General features: G+C 37.8%; 1 protein-coding gene across 1 annotated transcript in view; it reads left to right on the top strand.

Moving 5' to 3' along the window:
• Positions 1-20,636, top strand: part of LOC128570233 (band 4.1-like protein 2) — a 72,590-nt gene that overhangs the window by 34,286 nt on the left and 17,668 nt on the right. The window contains exons 5-11 of the mRNA XM_053569186.1: positions 2,879-2,921; positions 5,721-5,796; positions 7,275-7,499; positions 9,939-10,026; positions 14,882-15,019; positions 15,564-15,661; positions 20,205-20,365. Coding sequence (XP_053425161.1) covers positions 2,879-2,921; positions 5,721-5,796; positions 7,275-7,499; positions 9,939-10,026; positions 14,882-15,019; positions 15,564-15,661; positions 20,205-20,365 — 829 coding nt within the window. The remainder of the gene's footprint in view (positions 1-2,878; positions 2,922-5,720; positions 5,797-7,274; positions 7,500-9,938; positions 10,027-14,881; positions 15,020-15,563; positions 15,662-20,204; positions 20,366-20,636) is intronic.

The following is a 20,636-nucleotide window of genomic DNA, read 5'->3' as shown; positions in this document are numbered from 1 at the left end:
CTGCATAGATTTGTATAACATTCTGTTTTATTTCCCACAGAGACGTATTACTATTCTACTAGCTTGATTTAATCAGAGTTACTTTGTTTCAAACCCTTGCAGTTTCAACAATAGTGATTGATCTTGGATTTCCCATCCTCCAAGACTGTGAGAAAATAAATTGCTGTCATCTAAGTCAAAAAAAAAAAAAATAGGACGCAGGGATAGGTATAGGGATCACTGCCCTGGAAATTTGAAATGGACAAGAGAGATTAGGTTTGATACTGAAGACAATACGGTAGGGTGGGGATTTGTAGTTGTGAATCAGTGTGGGGGGCAGCTGGATCTTGCTGTTCATTTTTGAGCTGCTTATAATTATTGGGAGCAGTATTTGGATGGGGAGCAGTGTGTGGAAACAGTTCCCTGCTAGGGCTTTCTGTAGGGAGCTGACTTGACAACTCAGTGTAGGCTGATAAGCCAGTAAGACTTGAAAACTGTCTGTGTACATTTTGCTTTGGGAAAAAGCAAACATTTCCATGTCAAAAGAAATTTTGGGCTCTCCTACTCAAAAGGTAGTCCCAGGAGCAGCAGTGTTAGCACAATGTAAAAACTTGTTAGATAAACTCCAGGCTGCATTTTTTACTAGATGTTCAGGTGATTCATTCATATGCACTTGAAAGTTAGGGAAATATTGATGAAGGGGATAAAATAGGTATCAGAGAGTTTGAAATGTTACAAAAGTCACATTTTACAACCACCTAATCTTTGATAAACCAAACAAGAACATACCTTGGGGGAAAGACTCCCTATTCAATAAATGGTGTTGGGAGAACTGGATGTCTACATGTAAAAGACTGAAACTGGACCCACACCTTTCCCCACTCACAAAAATTGATTCAAGATGGATAAAGGACTTAAACTTAAGGCATGAAACAATAAAAATCCTCCAAGAAAGCATAGGAAAAACACTGGAAGATATTGGCCTGGGGAAAGACTTCATGAAGAAGACTGCCATGGCAATTGCAACAACAACAAAAATAAACAAATGGGACTTCATTCAACTGAAAAGCTTCTGTACAGCTAAGGACACAATAACCAAAGCAAAGAGACAACCTACACAATGGGAAAGGATATTTGCATATTTTCAATCAGACAAAAGCTTGATAACTAGGATCTATAGAGAACTCAAATTAATCCACATGAAAAAAGCCAACAATCCCTTATATCAATGGGCAAGAGACATGAATAGAACTTTCTCTAAAGACGACAGACGAATGGCTAAGAAACACATGAAAAAATGTTCATCATCTCTATATATTAGAGAAATGCAAATCAAAACAACCCTGAGATATCATCTAACCCCAGTGAGAATGGCCCACATCACAAAATCTCAAAACTGCAGATGCTGGCGTGGATGTGGAGAGAAGGGAAAACTTTTACACTGCTGGTGGGACTGCAAACTAGTACAACCTTTCTGGAAGGAAGTATGGAGAAACCTCAAAGCACTCAAGCTAGACCTCCCATTTGATCCTGCAATCCCATTACTGGGCATCTACCCAGAAGGAAAAAAATCCTTTTATCATAAGGACACTCGTACTAGACTGTTTATTGCAGCTCAATTTACAATCGCCAAAATGTGGAAACAGCCTAAATGCCTACCAACCCAGGAATGGATTAACAAGCTGTGGTATATGTATACCATGGAATACTATTCAGCCATTAAAAAAAATGGAGACTTTACATCCTTCTTTTTAACCTGGATGGACGAGGAAGACATTATTCTTAGTAAAGCATCACAAGAATGGAGAAGCATGAATCCTATGTACTCAATTTTGATATGAGGACAATTAATGACAATTATGGTTATGGGGGGGAACAGAAAAGGGAAGCAGGGAGGTGGGTGGGGCCTTGGTGTGTGTCACACTTTATGGGGGCAAGACATGATTGCAAGAGGGACTTTACCTAACAATTGCAATCAGTGTAACCTGGCTTATTGTACCCTCAATGAATCCCCAACAATAAAAAAAAAAAAGAAAAAAAAAAAAGAAATGTTACAAAAGTCAAGAGAGTTATAGGGTCCTAATAAGCCCATGTTTTTTGTGCTCCCACAAGTGTTCAAATACACAGGTTATGAAGGAGGTATGTTGTATAGTTTTGTTTGTAAGTTGAATCTGTATGTAAGATAGAACAGATACATTTACCCATTACCTGTGATAGCCTCCATTTCTAAGTATGAGTTGTAGGTTAGTGAGATGTTTGTAACTTCAGGGCCTACTGTAATAGCCTCCATTCATAAGTGCAAGCTTTATGCAAATCAGATATCTGTAATTAGGGGACTGCCCGGATTCATAGCTACTTAGGCATGAGTTTGACCAATCCCACTCTCTGTGGACATTTTAACCATATATTCTGAGGTTCTTTCTAACACTGCTCGTATCCTGTGAGTAGACATATGCTATTAGGATACATTGTCTAGCGTTCTTTTCCCAGATTTTTCTGTCATGAGAGGATCAAGCCTCATTTGGAACACTTTATCTCTGAGAACCTGTATTAAAATGTTATAGGGAAATGTCAGAAGACTTGGTTAACCAAGACTGTTGCATCCTCAGATTTGAAGTGTAGTTCCATTTCAGATCCAAGATAACGAGGCCATAAGAGTCACCTTAGAAGCATTTAGTGTTTAATTAAAGCACACACAGAAACTCAACACACATAAACACATGCACTGAAAACCAAGTCACTACTTAGCCTAGTGAAATGCTAACAGATAAAAGCTGCTTGGAATAAGACTTTATGAAATTGTGCTTACACTTTAACAAGTAGGTGAATCGTAAATGGTTCTATTTGTGACTCTGGAGTTTTTCTTCTGGGTTCATTAACCTTTTCTCTCCTCCTGCAGATCTGGCTTGATCCCACAAAAAAGATAAAAACACAAATGCGAAGTGAGTATTTAAATCATATTTTGGGGTTGTTAAGTTAATCATTACATCTATTCATCCCTTTATTATCTGTAACATTTATAGGAATATAAGCTGGGATAATAATATAGTGCTAGGCTAATCAGTTCTGTTTTGCATGTAATACCATCTTAGGAGTAAATAATGCTAATGATATTTTTGTAGAATTGTGACTATTTTGAACTTGGCTTAGGGTCTTCTATTTTTTAGGAAGTTCTAGACTCACATTCCTAAATGATCCCTCACAGTATCTGACTTTGTTTTTCTGGGAAAGAATGAGAAGATAGTCTTCTCATGCAAGAAGACATGCGATCTTGTGATGATTTTTGTAGATTTGATTCTTAGTAGACATATACCATGGGCGTGGCTTTGATTTGGAAGTGTCTAATTAGTTTAGTCAGCATATCTGTGGATCCAGAGTAGTAAAGGTACACTGGTTGCAGATGTTCTGGAAGAGTGAGGACTCGAGCATCTTTCCAGGGCTCTGATACCTTCACTGTCTTTACTTCTCCTTGGTTCCACAATCAAGGGCCACTATTTTTACTCTTTGAATCTGGGTTTATAGTTAGGCCTGCTTACCCCTTTCTTCCCATGTACCCATAGAATCTCTGAGTGCCTTCAAATATCCACTCTCACCAGATGAGTTCTCTAAGCCTCATCTCTGCCAAGATTTCATTGTAGCTTTCAGTCAAAAGATAATTAGCAAAGGTAAACGTTAATTTTTGAGTTATTTGTGACAAATATCAACCTCATTGTTCGTGTTGAAAATTTGTCTTTAAAACCTTTATTTTCTCAAAGTACCTGAAAAGACTCCATCTGTTGAATGCTTGCATATGATTAATATATAAACTGTTTATAGCTAGAAGGTCTGTTGCTATATAGCCGGTTAAAAATGATGATGTGGCAATATAAAAAGAAATGAAAATTTAACTTGAAAATGATTAGGAGTAGATTTTGAGTGTTCTCAACACAAAAACATATCTGAGGTATAACAACTATGTTAATTTGCTTGACTTAGCCATCCCAGAATGTATTCATACTTTACAACATAGTATTATGAACCAGAAATATATACAATTTGTATTTGTCACTTTAGAAAAAGACTAGTGTTATGGATACATTTCATTACCTTTTAGAAAACACAGGCATTCTATTAGAAATTTATTCCTGTAGTCATAGCCAGGCACTCAAGTGCTGTGTTAAAACCTAGAAAAAAATCAACAATTAACCATTATGAAACGATAATCCTGTGATGATATTGCTTTACTCTGGAGTGACAGTCACCTCCAAAACGTATGTTTTCATACACAGTGCTTGGATGCTTGATGCTGTCACCAAAGTGCTGCAAGGCAAGAGACATAATATTTAACAATACTTAGAAAAATCCTGTATCCCAGTATCCTATTTTTATATGTGTAAAGTAAACGTGAACTCTGACATAGGATTGATATTATTAGTAGAACAGTGACGTAGTGCCCCAAATACAGCAAAAGTGCATTTATGTCCACAGTAGCCAGTCAATAACTATTTGTGGACTATTGAGTTGGAGGAAAGGGAGTGTGCTGGCGGGGAGAAAAAGATAAAATGACACATTGAAGAAGAAGATGGGACTAAAGAAACTTCAAGTCAAGAAATTAGAGATCTGGCAAGATCTTTTAAGGTGTATATGCACAGCCTTGTTTTTATTTAAAAATCCTGTGAACTTGGAGCAGAACTCTAAATTCAGTCTAATGGAGTGATTTGAATCCCCTTAGAAAAGTAACACCTGCCCCTTTCTCTATAGTTTTATTATTTTGAGCATTCAAAATGAGACACATCACAACATTAAGTTTTAATGCATAAATGGTAAGATTTATTTTTAAGAAGTCATTTATGATATGAATGATTATCCTTTAGATCACAACACAGAAAACTTGAAGTTATTTGAGGGTACTTATGCTTCTTGTATAAAGCCTGGGGAACAATTTTGTTGTCTTTAAGTATTGTGAAGTTTTACCAAACCTTCCCTTTTCTGGTATCCCTTTCACACTTTATTCAAATACTGCATCCTACTAGTAATGCAATGAGTAGTATTACTCCCTTCCACCAACAAAGTAGAAATCTTGAAATGCTTTTTTTTTAATTTTTATTTTTTAAGAAAATCGCAGAGAATATTTGGCAACTGAAAAGCCTGTGATTAAAAGAAATCTTATCTCTAAGCTAGTACTTGGAGGTCATATTAAAATGTTTGCATAATGGATCACCACATAAACATTTATGAAAGTAGAAATAAATGTTTCTAAGGAAGTGAACCTATTCATGTTAGTGATGGGTTATTTGTGTAATTGATTTCTAATTTATTTTTTATTTTCTTTTAGTTTGGTAAATTGTGTTAATTTTTAAAATAATAAAATAAAATTCTGCACACGGATCTGCAGTGAGATTGATCTGTACCATTTAAACATTGACCTTAAAGTTTTATCAAAAATGTCCTTCTGAGTGGTACCTGTGCCTCAGTGGGCAGGGCACCGGCCCCATATACAGAGGGTGGTGTGTTCAAACCCAGCCCCGGCCAAACTGCAACAGAAAAATTTCCGGGCATTGTGGTGGGCGCCTGTATTCCCAGCTACTTGGGAGGCTGAGGCAAAAGAATTGGGTAAGCCCAAGAGTTAGAGGTTGCTGTGAGCCGTGTGATGCCATGGCACTCTACTGAGGGCAATAAAGTGAATCTCTGTCTCTACAAAAAAAAAAAAAAAATGTCATTCTATTGATTGTTTAAATAATCATGATATTTAATTATTGCAGATCGCTCCTGGCTTTTTACATTTAATGTAAAATTTTATCCATCTTGTGCTTCTCAGATGACTGAGAGTATTTCCAGGTACTTTATATTTGCATTTGAAAATTAATCTTTCCGTATAGCATTTATTTATTTCTGGGAGAATAGTAGTAATTTCAGGGTTGAAACCTAACAGTTTTTTATTAAGGTAAGTTTAAAAAGTTACCTTAGAATTGAGTAACCCCAATTAGTTTGAAATGTTGTCAATTTCAAAATAAGTTTAATCCCTTTAGCTTTTTGATTTCCATTTGAGAAATGGAAACATAAAAAAATGATATAATGAAGCAACTTTGTTTTCTTTGTGGTCTTTTAAAAAGTCACTGATGTTTAATCTTTGAAACTTTAATACTGGTGATTTTTACTTTAGAGATAGTGTATCTGTGCACTAGTCTCATGTAACAAATGCGATATAAAGATAGAAAACTGAAACTATTTTTAAAAGGCATTTAAACTGGTAATTTTTTTTTTGTCCCCTGATCTCACCCAAACCACCAAACTAAGTAGGCTTTCCCTTGTAGAGTCAGTAGCTATTTCAATTCCATCTCCTCTGAGATTGTGTGGGCCATTAAAACACACTCCACTTCAATTGCAAAAATAAAGGACTCAGTTTATTAAGAAGAGAATATTTACTGTTTCTGAGAATTTGAATGGTAACTTCTGGTGTAAATGCAGGGGCTATGGAGAGACAGTCTTGTAGCCTTAAGGGATAAGCTCCTTCCTATAATGTTAAGGAAAGGAGGCAAGATACTTGTTAAAGTTCTTTTAGGAAAAAGAGAAAGTAACATGAACGAGGTAGAGATGATAAAGAAGGGTAACCTTAGGTTCTTCTAGCCAATGATTAAGACTCTCATTATTTTTAAAATTTCATTAATCTTCAGAACTTTAGAGTGGCATTCTAATTTTTGTTACCATTTTAAATAGAAGAAGACAGTTGATGTGATTGGCATTTTTACTTTATTCTAACAGTAATCATCTACTATGACCAGAACAGCAGTTAAGAATTTCCATTCTAGGCTCCGCGCCTGTAGTACAGTGGTTAGTTACAGTGCCGGCCACGTACACCCAGTGTGCCAGGATTGAACCCACCCCAGGAAACCTAAACAATAACAACTGCAACAACAACAACAGAAAAAGGCCAGGAATTGTGGCGAGTGCCTGTAATCCCAGGTACTTGGGAGGCTGAGGCAAGAGAATCACTTAAGCCCAAGAGCTGTGAGCTGTGATGTCACGGCACTCTACCAAGGGCAACACAGGGTGGACTCTATATCAAAAGAAAAAAAAAATAAATAACATTACCATTCTATTCATTAGACTTTGAAACTAGTTTCTATAAATAAACCAAAGTTCAGAAGCCCAAGGAGTGAGAGGAGGCTTCTTGATAGAGAATACCCTTTTTTTCTATGGATATGAAGGGAGTCTATGTTGTATATTTCTTTCCAAAGGGACATCAGCATTAAAGGAATAGAAGTGCTGCAGTCTTAACTAATTATTCTCCCCTTTTTTCCCTCTGCTCCTCACAGATACCTCCTATGCCTCCAGATCCGGGCAGACATTGTTTCTGGGCGCCTGCCCTGCCCCCCTGTGACTCGTGCCCTCATGGAATCGTACACCATCCAAGCGGAACGTGGAAATTATGTGGATGATGAGGTCCTCAACAAAATCAAACCACATACTGATTATTATTTTGGGTCCATTGACACCAAGAAGATGGAGGAATTGGTGTTCAATTTCTACAAAGCACATATGTATGTTGTCATGCTTCCTGGAGGGAGACTGGTCATGGTAGATTTAAATAGTGTCTCTTGTAACACTTTGTAGACATTTGAGCACAGTTTGGGGGATTATCCAGTTTTCTTTTTGGATAACCTAGCTCTGATCAAGCCAACCTGCACCCCCTGCGATCTCCTGTCATTGGTTGGGTGACTGTAATATGAGGCCCTATGCTCATGTTCAAACGCTTCATTTACTGGATGAATGCACCTTTCCCTAGGACACCTCCTCTTCCTTTAACCTATACACACTGGAAACAAAGCATATACACATACATGTTTGGCATTTCTATTTCTTCTGCCCTTTAATGGTTTTTATTACTATGGTAAAATGCCAGGTAGATAACAAAGCATTGAGATTTGTAAATAAAAAAGAAAGGACAAGGTATTGAGATTTGAATTAGAAGTGTAGGTGGTGATGGATGCAGGAAAATAGCAACAGAAATGTGGAGGTGGGGCTGAGTGTGGCGGCTCACACTGTAATCCCAGCACACTGGGAGGCCAATGGAAGGACTGTTTGAGCTGAGGCATTCCAAACCAGCATAAGCAAGAGCAAGACACTGTCTCTACTAGAAACGGAAAAACTATCCATACCTCATGGCTGATACTGTAGTTCCATGTACTTAGAAGACTGAGGCAGGAGGTTCACTTAGCCCAGGATTTGGAGATTGCAGTGTGCTGTGATAACACCATGGCACTCTAGCTAGGGCAATAGAGTGAGACTCCATCTCAAAATAAAAAAAAAAAAATCTGAAGGAACCTACCAATAAGCAGATAGTTACTTTATGCACATAAGATGACCCCTTTGGCTTAGCTAAAGATTACTAAAATTACATTAGTAATTCAATACCATATACTTTGGGAATGTTTCTATCTGTGTGAAAAGAGAATGGGTTTTTACACAAGTTTTTAAAAGCCTAGCTACACAATTATAATTTCTTCTGTTATTTAAAATTGTAGATTTATAGGACAGTGCCTCATGCTCAAAGGAGTAGGGTGCTGGCCCCATAAGCCAGAAGCGATGGGTTCAAGCCCAGCCCCAGCCAAAAACTGCAAAAAAAAAAAAAAGAAAAAGAAAGAAAGGAAGAAAATTGTAGATTTATAAAATACTTTGTAAACGTTCTGCAAGAAACTTTCACATATTAGGAAACAGGCGAAAAGAAAGAAAGAAAGAAAGAAAGAAAGAAAGAGAGAAAGAGAGAAAGAGAGAAAGAGAGAAAGAGAGAAAGAGAGAAAGAGAGAAAGAGAGGAAGAGAGGAAGAGAGAGAGACGAAAGAAAGAAAGAAAGAAAGAAAGAAAGAAAGAAAGAAAGAAAGAAAGAAAGAAAGAAAGAAAGAAAGAAAGAAAGAAAGAAAGAAGAAAGAAAGAGAGAAAGAAAGAGAAAGAAAGAAAATGTAGTTTTATAAAATACTTTGTAAATGTTCTGCAAGAAACTTTCACATATTAGAAAACAGGCCACATTTTTTGACTTTTCTTTAAAAAATAAATACGACATTTCACTCTGAAAATGTTACTGTGGTTTAAGTTGCGATCAACAGGCCTTTATTGTGTAGTTCTCATATGAATTATCAGGTACTGAAATGCCTTGGGGAATATAAGATTAATGGGACATGGACTTGTTCTCTAGGAGCTTAAAATTTGTTGAGTTAGGGTTAAGAATAGAAATATTTGTAGTGTGGACAGAATGTGATTATCTATCATAGGTATAAAATGAAATGCAAGTCATTTCAGTGTTCATTATGGTCAGTCCTAGCAACATAAAAGTAGGGAGTAAGAATTTTTCTATATCATAGAAATGAAGTCACTTAAAAAAAATTCTCTGTTAACTTATACCCATTAATTCTGTGGCTTTCTTCACCAGTAGAAATAATAAAAATCAACTCTCTTAACATACAAATCATAAGGGTGGAGGTATGTGACTCATTGCTGTTAGCACGTTAAGATGAGAGGATCCTTTTTATTTACTTTTTTTTTTTCAGAGATAGTGTCTTACTCTGTCACCTTTGGTAGAGTGCCATGGTGTCACAGCTCACAGCAACCTAAAGCTTTAGGGCTTAGGCTATTCTCTTGCCTCAGCCTCCCGAGTAGCAGGGACTACAGGCACCCACCAAAACGTCTGGCTATTTTTTGTTGCAGTTTGGCCGGGGCCGGGTTCAAACCCACCACCCTCAGTATATGGGTACGGCGCCCTACTCACTAAGTCACAGGTGCTGCCCTAGATGCGAAGATCTTAAGAGAAAAATGCTAGAGTTGAGAGTTGAGTCTGTTTTCCCATTTCCTGGTCTTCTGCCAACTTTCCTGGGTTACATCCTCTACTCCAAACTATCTAATCTTAGCCACCCCTGGCTCTGTTTTAAACACTTCTTTTTTGCATGTATTCAAAGCAACCATAATATTGTTTCTTTTTATTCTCAGTGGCATAGCTTCAGCAGAAGCTGATTATCAGTTCATAGAGCACGCCAGGGGACTGCCCATGTATGGGGTTCATCTGCATGAGGCCAAGGTACTGTCATTGTCATGGAAAGTAACTTCACTCCAGTGTGTTCACTGAAGTTTTCCCAGGGCTCTAGCTTTAGAATGGCCTAGTTTCATAAAAAAGAAGAGAGAGAGAAAGGAAGGAAGGGAGGAAGGGAGGAAGGGAGGGAAGGAGGGAGAGAGGGAGGCGAAGGAAGGGGGAGGGAGGGAGGAAAGAAGGAAATAACAAAAGGATGGCCTAGTTCACTATTGGGAAAAGACTGTTGGCCTTCCCTTGAGGATTTCTAATATTTCTTCGGTTAATCATGGGGTTTTGGTAGTGGGAGGAATCATTTATTCTCCCCCTACTTCTTCTTTTCAGTAGTCTTTTTAATGAATACCTTTTCATGGGTAGTTATTCTAAGCACAACTTGTCAGCATTTTTTACGTCTTATCCTGGTTTATACTGAGTCCCAGCTTCTGCTAGGAGAAGTGCTGTGTCTGCCCCCGCTCCCTCTTCCACATTTGTATTAGGAGAGGGAGCCGATCTTAGTAAACCTAACAGGGCTGAGGTGGCACAGTTCTGACTGCTTCCAAAAGCTTCTGGACTGTGAAGGAGCCCTAGCCTTGGGCTCGTTCCTATAGGTCTGTTTTGGATTTTTGTGAAAGATCAAGTACACTGGCCCAGGCTCACATGATGAAGGAACCTCAGTCTCATGTGAGAGGTAGTAAGATCAGGGAATCAAAAATAATGGTGGAGCACTGGTCATGATCTTGAAGATATGATTTTGAATGCCATACTCCTGAAAAATAAAATCCTAAAGATCAAATTTCTGAAAAAATAATTACAAAAATTGAAAACATATTTATTTGTAAATTTAAAAGGAGTTTGAATTCAGAAACATAAAAACATGACAGAATACTTCATAGGCCATTTCATACAATAAAGTAGGCAATAATATACCTATTTTTGTGAGCATAGATACACAGATATTCTAGTGACAGTCACTTTGATATAATAACAGTTATGAACAGCTGAACCCTATTCATCAAGAAATGAAAATGAAATCTGTAAATGCATACTATGGTTATAACTAGTGACAAATGTCACCTATTTCATGATTCTAGCTTAGGTAATTACATAGTGGGGAGAGTCAAGGAAGAGAATGGGAGCCCAGGTGAAAGATGGATTTGGTTTTGAGAAATGTGTCCACAGTCAGTGGAATGTACTGAGGGAACCCACAGTTGTGAGCTTTGAAAGGACTCTGTCAAAACCTACCTGCAATTTAGCAGCCCAGGTTGCATGATTTAGGAAATCTCTAGGAAAGCTTCCACTGAAACATAGATTTCCTTTCTATGACTCATGGGTCTCAAAAGACCTCCCAAGCACATTTCTCTTTCTCTAAACCCTACTACGCTTGCCACATGCAAATCTTGCATCTCGTGATCATTGAGAAGCCAGTTCTTAGATTACAATGTCACAAAGCGTCAAGATTTTGTTTTTAAATGTGATATCTTAGAAGGAAAGCTAAAAAGTTATAGGCCCTGTTATAATATCAGTGTTTGCTTTGTAGTTAAGAGCAGAAGACTAAAAAACTCAAAGTAATCACCATTGTGTTTGTTAGCTATTTGATTTGTTAGATAATATTTGATGAGTAAGATGTTCGTGGCTTATTGAACAGACTCTCTATAGCAATTCAAAAGAAGTTTTTATGTACTTTATAGTTTTGTTCCTTTTTCTATTTGCTCCTTTTTTATTGTCTTGAGTTCAGATTTATTTATTTATTGCTGTTAAAGGAGTCCTTTTTTTTTTTTTTTTTTTTAATCTGCCCTTCTCAGCCAGGGCAATTTGTACAGTATATTTTTTTCCTCTTAACAATTGTTTTATTAAATCATAACAGTGTACATGAATACATTTTGGGATACAATGTGCTAATTTTGTATACAATTTGGAATGCTTACATCAAGCATATGTGAGGTTAACATAGCCTTCACCTCACTTACTTATTATGTTAAGACATTTTTACTCTACTTTTAATAGATTTGACATGTACCCTTGTAATATGCACCATAGGTGAGGTCCCAGTGATTACCCTCCCTCCACCAGCCTTACCGTTCCCCACTCCCCTTCTTCATCCTGGGCTATAGTTGTGTTTTATCTTTTGTGTGAAATTGTGGGTAGTTATATATTGGCTTTGTAATAGTACTGAGTACATTGGATACTTTTTCTTTCTAGCAGAGTATCTCAAGAACAGAAGAAAAAATATCCAATGTTAGAGGAGTTCTTACTGGTGAATTCATGTTAGGATAATTAGAAGGGTCTGGAATAAAAGGACTCTTAACACAGGTGCAAGCAATCCACAAAGCAGCACAAACCATAGTCTGTGGTCCCCCGGGCTGTGTCAACATCCCTTTTCACCTCCCCAGGTCTGAAGGTGGCAGAGCAAACTGCATACCTGAACCCAGAAGGCAGATGTGTGGAGATGGTTGTCTTGAGAGGAGCCAGTGTCAGAGGAACACAGGCAGCGTGATGCCACCATGCAGGGAGGGAATCTGAGTGTAAAATACTCCGACCTCCCCTCCATTCTTCTCCATGATCTCTTGTGAGAAATTTGGCAGCCAGCCATCAAGGGACCCGCTGTTATCCACATGGGGCAGCGTCCTGAGGTGGTGAGCAAGGCAGAGCAGGTGTTTCTTTTTAGACTTTCCTTTTCTGCCTTTGCTGCCCGGTGGCAGAACTCACATATGAGGGGTTAAGACATGCTTTTCCCCTTTTACTCCCTGGCACTTATCTTGAATTTCTATTCACACAAATGATAATAATCCTAAAAGCATGCTGTAGAGCAGTACCAAAATCAACCAATTTACTTGAATCTGCATTGCCCTCATTTTTAAGTCAGATAAAATGGCTTTCTTGTCCTGTCCAAAGATTCCTTAGGACTGGAGATGTCTTGTGCAGTGTTTCCACTTGGGTTGCTTCCTCTCTTGTGGTGAGAACATGACACCGTGGGCAATCTTCCATCTTGCTCCCTGTGTACGTGGGCAGGGATGGTTTTGGCAAAGTTACTTGGGCACATGCACCTGATTCACTCCACCTTTTTATTCTATTTCTAGAGAGAGTTGTGGCTGCAAGGACAGGGTGAGTAAAGGAATAGACTAGATTTTTAAAAACATGCTTGGGTTGATCTAATATAGTTTTGTTTGTATGAATTATTCAAGTATCACAGCAGAGAAAGCAATTGTTATTAACTTCCTCGACCTGTGCTTGTATTTTCTAGACATGTAAATTCTATTGAATTTTTCTTAGTAAAGGTAGTCAAGATATTATGCTTTATGAAGTGACAGGTAGACGTAAGATGGTGTTTGTTTCAGCATGTTTTTCTGACAGCTTGTTTCCTATTATTGACTTTTAAGAATGTGGATACTTTTATTTAGTATTGTTTAATTTTATATTTCTTTTTTTAGTTTGGGACTACTAAATGGGTAGACATGATATTTCTTTTTTCAGTTTGGGAATATTATAGAGGTAGACATGATTTACCCCTAATACGCTTTTGATCACTTCAGTCAAAGTTAAAAGTGTTCTGCACCCCAAAAAGGGGCATTATACCAGTTAAATGTGAATTCACCTAACCCATCTTCCCACCTCCTACCTACTGGGTTTCTATTGAGTTTTACTTCCAGATGTGCACCTAAGATTGGGATTTTATATGTCATGGATGAGATCCAGTTCTCCCCCAAAGACCATGGGGATTGATATACTTTATAGATTGCGCATCTTAGACCCTTAGCACTACTTGAAATGTGAGGAGGCAATTAGTCACTTTGGCTGTCCATCAATTTAGTTTTCTAAAAGCCCTTCAGGATCTTAGTTATTCTCAATTATCATCTATTTTAAATGAAAGCTCTGGGGGAAAGAAAACTATGAAGAGCTTCAATAATAGTCTTTTAAAGTATGCCAGTCAAAGGAATGCTTGATGAGAAGTGAATGTCAGCACTCTGACTTATTGAAAAAGTTCTTGAAAGAATTCAGAGATTTCAGTGCAATTTTCTGTGGTGGATTTGTGCTTTGTGAACTACTGACATCATTTCAACAGCTTTATCTGAATTAAATAAAATTCACATAATTTATTTATCTGAATAAATAAATAATTCAGGGTGATTTATCTGAATTCAATTGGCCTCAAATAAGATGGTGGAGTGCATCTTAGGGTGGACCAACAGATCATTTCTAATGGCTTGAATAGCCTTCAGGAAAGCGTATTTTATTTTCTTTACCTTCAGGATAGTTGATACAGTTGTTTCCTTTCTTCCTTGTCATTGTTCAGAGCTGGAGAACATATGTCTTAGGGCTTTTGAAGAATATTGTGTCCTAGGGCCAGGCGTGGTGTCTCATGCCTCTAACCTTAGCACTCTGGGAGGCTGAGGTGGGTGGATTGCCTGAGCTCATGGGTTCAAGGCCAGCCAGAGGAAGAGTAAGACGCTGTCTCTAAAAATGGCCAGGTCTCCAGCCGGACGCCTGTAGTCCCAGCTACTTGGGAAGATGAGGCAAGATCATTGCTTGAGCCGAAGAGTTTGAGGTTGCTATAAACTATGACACCAGGGGACTCTACTGAGTGTGACAAAGGGAGACTCTGTCTTAAAACAAAAAATGAACAAACAGAAAGAATATTGAGTCCTATATTCATGTTGCAATAACTGTTTGGCAAATCAAATCTGAGTCCTTAAGATAAATAGATTTCAGATGTGACTATGTCTTACAGTTTCTATTAATTTGTGTACTATTACTATAATTTAAATACAAAAGCATTACGTTGCCATTCTTTCTTTGAGAGAGCTCTTTAGCCTCTTGATTATATAACTTTGACAGCTCTAATTATGGTTAATTCGGTTATTCTTTGCAGAACATCAAGCTGGTTGTGTCTGGCAATGGCGTGTTCATCTATAAGGAAGAGCTGACGTTCTGTCGCTTTGACTGGGGTAACATTGCAAAGGTCTCCTGTAAGGGCAGTGAGTTTTTACTCAGACTGAGGCTCGAAGAGGTAAGCAATCGTTCATCACCGTTGGCATTTCTAATCGCTTGCGTCAGTTTGCTGCTTTACAGCCTTGAGCTAAATAAATTCTTTCCCACTAAAATTTTAAGAAAATGAACTATTTTCTATTCCATTATAAAAAAGTCAGTCTTTTTGATGATCAGCCTGCATATACATATTTTTGCTACTAAAAACACACACACACAGACATGCACAGAAAAAGTCACAAATCTTAGCACACAGTAGGAAGGAACAATAGGTTTTTGTTGTTAAATTAATTCAGTGGTGGAGATGAATAGGAATGCAATAAAAGGAGTTTAGTGGACACTGAAGTTGGTCGGTTGGTTGATGTTGAATAACTTCTACTTGATTTTCATAGAAAATGGTGTATCAATCTATGAAAAGTCCTTTTTGTATGAGTACATTAGATATACAATATTTACCTTTTTCAAGAAGAAAGACTTTTTATAGAGCCATCTAAATCCATGTTTCTCAGTAGTTTCTCATTGCCTTTTAAGGGAATATGCTGATAGATTTTGTGTATTTATTCCAGAAGAACAAATTTGATGGCACCATTGCATTTCAAATGCCAAGTCCCCAGGCAGCCAAAAGGTTCTGGAAGGAGTGTGTGGAGCAACATACCTTTTTCAGGTAATTTTAGAAATGTAGTGTGGTATTGTCCTTGGTAGCCTCTACTGATTTAGAGACAGTAACATGGATAGTATATTAGGTTCATCCACCCTGGTGTCCTTGGGTTCTCTCTTCTACTCTGTGCCTTATTTCCTTTGTCTGCAGTCCCTTCCATGTCCATTTTTGTGGCCTAAAGCCCTGTCTTATACTCAGCCATTCAGACCTGAGTCACTCTGCAGCTGTCCAGAAGTCCACTTCCTGACTCAAACCACTTTCCTCCCACCACTACCACACTGCCCTGAACCTTGTACCTTTTTTCTCTCTACTGTCACTCATCTTAGCTTCCGTTTAGATGATCTTGTCAGCTCCTTCTTGGCTTAACTTCTTTCCAAAACCAGCCTGAGGCCTGTCATCTTGCCTCCTGGCTACATCGTCAGAACAGTCCTTTCTCATGCCCAGCCCTGTCTTCACATTGACCTTCCCAGTCTGTTGGTCCCGGATGAGTCTTTGTGCTGACTGTACCCCTTCTGTACCTGTGCTACCAGTTCCACCTTAAGCAGCACAGTGATGGCAACACAGGCAAAGTATTCTTTGTAACAGAACCTAACACAATTCTGAGGATTAGTGCTATTACAGATAAGTAAGTCACAGCATAAGCCAGATCCTCAGTGGAACTGGACAATCAAGCAGTCTTTTTGCTTACTTTGCCATTCCAGATGTCCACAGGCAGCTTGAGTTCCTGGTCCCCCCTGCCACACTCCTCTGATGCCGTCCATCGTGTGGGTCACTGTTGGTAGGAGCTGTGGGTCATGAGTGTTGTCAGTGTCGTGCACCATCTCTTTCTCCCCTTTATCCCTCACCTAAGCATCATTCCTCCTCTCCAACTAGCTTTCATTCTTCCCCTCATCTCCTGTCACAAAGAGGAGATAGCGATTTCTATGCCTTCATCCCTCATTTCGTGCCTCATAAAGAATCCTGCTTTATACAATAAAATTTTTACGCTCCATTGCATGTATTTGGCTTCCTTGCCCAATAAAAATGTTCATGTCTTGATTTTTTACAAACAAACAAATTCCTTTGACTAACTATCCATCTTTAGCTATGTCCTATCTCCTTTCGTACTTCTCTTCAACGACACGTGTTTACATGTAGTTTCCTTATCCTTCTTTTATCCATTTCTGCGGTTTTCTATCACTCCATTCTACCCAGCTTTGTGTCTAAATCATTTGTCTTTAAGGTCTTTGCTCTGGGCTTCGGGCTAAGGCTGTTCTACCACGCACTAGCTGTGTGACTGTGGTAAGTGGCTCAGCTTCTCTGACCTCAAATTTCATCATCCATCTTTGGTGATAACCATAATATCTTCCTGATAAGATTGTTCTGAAAATCAAATGAGGATAAAACATACAAAGCAGAATTATTTTTAGTGGTTCATAGAGATTATCTTCATTATAATTATCACCATTATTCTTAGTTTGATAACATAACACAGTTTGTTATTTTGAAAGTGAGTTATCAGCTGGCACAAATTACTCCTTTGTAAAATTAAAATAACCCATATTTTGGAGACTACTCATCCATATTTCTTTTGAAGGAGAAATGTAACTCATAACAACTCGTTGAATCCATTTGATTCAGTTACACTGATCTGATAATTCTTTGACAAGTTGATAATTTCTCCTGGTAGCTATGACCAATTTCTGCTCAATTCCAGAGTAGCCTGTTTTCTATAAAGGTAGTAAATGACATTTATGGCACAAATGTAAGACAGATGACAGCAGCTTTTGCTGTGCAATAATGGTAATAATAGCAATAATTCTTTTAGAAAGGATTGACAAATGCTAACATACATTGAGCATTGCTTGTTGTGAGACACAGAATTGATTGATTTCTATTACAATGATTCATTTATTTCTCAGCCCAGGCAAGGCAGCTGGTGCTTATAGGCAGGTGCCTGCAGAAGAACACAGCAGCCAGGCACTGAGCAGAGACGGAGGCCCAGCCCTGTGACTCTAAAGCCCACACTTTCCACCACTGTGTTGTCCTCTTCTTACATTGTTCTAGCAAGAGTTTCTGAGATATGTTAGCATTATTCTCCTTCATTATTTTTGCTAATGTACCATGGACTCCAGTGTAAAAGTAAACCAATTTGATCCTGCAAACCATTGAGATAATGGTTAACAACAGCCCTTTTAACATTTCAAACTTTGTATAGCATTGTATTACGTAACAAAGCTATGTAAATCAGTATAGATAACAAAGAAAAGGCAAATGTATTTTGTCTACAGAGCTCTGAATCAGATCAGTGGTTTTTGTTTTGTTTTAGATCAAAGGGCAAAATGATTTTTTTTCCAGAAAATTATAGAGGCTTGCAGATTGAAGTCATCAAATAAACAAATCTTTCTGTTGATAGTAGTGGAATGAGAATATAATAAAGCTGCTTTTTGTGATTGGGTATGTAATGAAATTGTAAGGGCTGTACAAGGATTGTTTTAAGGTTTATATCAAACCTTTCCATATGGAGAGAATGAGGAACAGAAGAGCTATGAAACATGCCCTAAGGTAGTAAGTGGTGGATGTAGAATTCAAACCCAGGTAGTGTGGCTCCAGGTGTTTGTAAACATATCCAGGATGTTATACTGCTAAGTTTTATTAACAGCAGATAGGATCCTCTTTGTATTTTTCTTAATGCCTAAATTGTTCTTATTGTCATTTGAACTAGAGATTAACACCACAGTCTTGTAGCTTAACATTAAACTATCTCTTAAACTTGGCATTGTAGGGCCGGAGTAATCCCATGTGTGTTGGTGTCACTGGTGGCTTCATGGAGAGCTCTGTGGAAATACTTGTATTAGTTAAATGTATAATTAACTTTAGTAAGTAAGTGGATTTTTATTTAAATTGAAACCGAGTCTCTTTATGTTGCCCTCAGTGGAGTGCCGTGGCATCACAGCTCATAGCAACCTCAAACTCCTGGACTTAGGTGATTTTCTTGCCTCATTCTCCCATGTAACTGGGACTACAGGTGCCTGCACAATGCCTGGCTATTTTTTTGTTGCAGTTGTCATTGTTGTTTAGCTGACCCCAGCCTGGGTTCGAACCTACCAACCTCAGCGCAGGTGGCCAGCACCATAACCACTGTGCTAAGGGAGCTGAGTCAGATAAGTGGATTTTTAAATATTCTTCTATACTCCATAAAAATTATTAATGATATTTGATTTATAATGGCAAGATTTAAAAAATTCAAATGGTCATGTACTTCTTATGTATGAATTCCTTTTTGATGCATCATTGATATGCACATCTTCCTCAAGGCCTTTAAACTTTTTATAAAGGTTAGTCATTTTTAGTTATTTTTATAATACCAAAGTGAAATGATAGATGTCTCTAGTGATTTTGATGTTACAAAGGGAGTCTTGTAACTAGTCTACATTTCTGCAGTTCCAGCATTCTCATGGGAGACTTTTGAACGCACGATTGGAAGCACTGACCATTGGCAAATTGCACTTCTCTGTAGCATCACCTTTGTTTCCTTTGAAAAGCAGGAAACACCTCTATTCCTCTCCATGAATAGATACAAGCCAGGAAAGCCAGAGTGTATGGGTTCTTTTTTATCAATTACTTCTGATATGCTGTTTGTCCAGGTGAATAGAGTTGATGGAGGATCCCTTCTTGTATTTATGACATTTAGACTCACCTGGAATTCCAGAGCTTTCATTGCAGAAGATTTCTAAAAAATCCTACTGAAGGTCTAGTAATACTTGAAATGGTAAAGAGCTCTTTAAGCAATCACTCTCTTTGGGCAAACAATAGGAAAATTTTGAAAGAGCTCTCCATATTCTTGTGTTACCAACTGAAGTCTTATTTAATGAATTGTACAAGAGTTCTGAGACTGTCTTTGTTTAGTAAGCTCTTGATCAGATAATGAAAACAAAATAATGTCCATTTTATTCCAAAAAGATTGTCTTATTTACTGAACATAAGCTTTTACAAAAGTCTGGATATATTTGGCCTCAAGGAAATTTGAATTTTATTGTAAACCCAGGGTTTAAAAAGTAGAATTGTGCTAACAAGACAGGATCTTGCATCCTCCAGTTGCATCAGTTGCTTCTCTGCAGAGCAACTGTGTGTTGTGTTCTTGAAGAATCAGTGGATGGAGCCAATTCCCAAGTTAGGTTTTTTTTTCCCCAGAAGAAATAGACTTAAGTATTAAGGAACAGTAATTGTAATGGACTGCTACTTAGCATGTACAGCTGGCAGGAAGAATTCAAGTGGGTATATATGGAAATGATTTAATCTAATACAAATAAATAACCTTTGATAAACAGTGACAACCTCTGCTCCTTTGCTTAGGTTGAGAAAGACATCTCATTTGTGTATCCACGAATGTAAATTTACTCACATTATTCCTGTCATACAACTGTCTGTTTAGGAGGATTTGTAATGTTCTTTTCTCATGAGAAAGCTTAGGTGGCATTGTTTTTGAGATATTATCTAATTAAACTATGTAGTTTTAAAGTTTCTTTAAGCCCTCACATCTAACTTAGGTTCTTTCTTTCCCGTATAGACTGGAGCAGGCACCTAAAGCAAGATTTCTCGCCTGGTACAAATTTAAGTACAGTGGCCGGACCCTGGCACAGGTCTGCCAGGCAAACGCCTTTACTCGCAGGGAAACACCAACGGTTAAGCGTACTCCTCCCATGTATATCTATGCGCCTTTCATTGAAGGTAAATACATTTATGATACTTTTGGATTTCACTTACCTTTCTTGAAACTACTGAGGTTAGAATATAATGATCTAGTTAACAGTGTCACCAGAAACACTATAAAGGGATAGCCATTCCTTTCCTTGAGTAAAGAAAATGCTCATTACACATATTCACAAGGAAATAATTTTGTAGTGCTTTAAAAATGTCAGTCTAAAGATACATTCTCTTAGTTCAGATTGAACATCCCAAATCTGAAATCCAAAGTGCTCCAAGGTCTGAAACATTTTGA

Source organism: Nycticebus coucang, chromosome 18, assembly GCF_027406575.1.
Source record: "Nycticebus coucang isolate mNycCou1 chromosome 18, mNycCou1.pri, whole genome shotgun sequence".
NCBI classification, from domain to species: Eukaryota; Metazoa; Chordata; class Mammalia; order Primates; family Lorisidae; genus Nycticebus; species Nycticebus coucang.
This window is presented reverse-complemented; position numbering and strand designations above follow the sequence as displayed.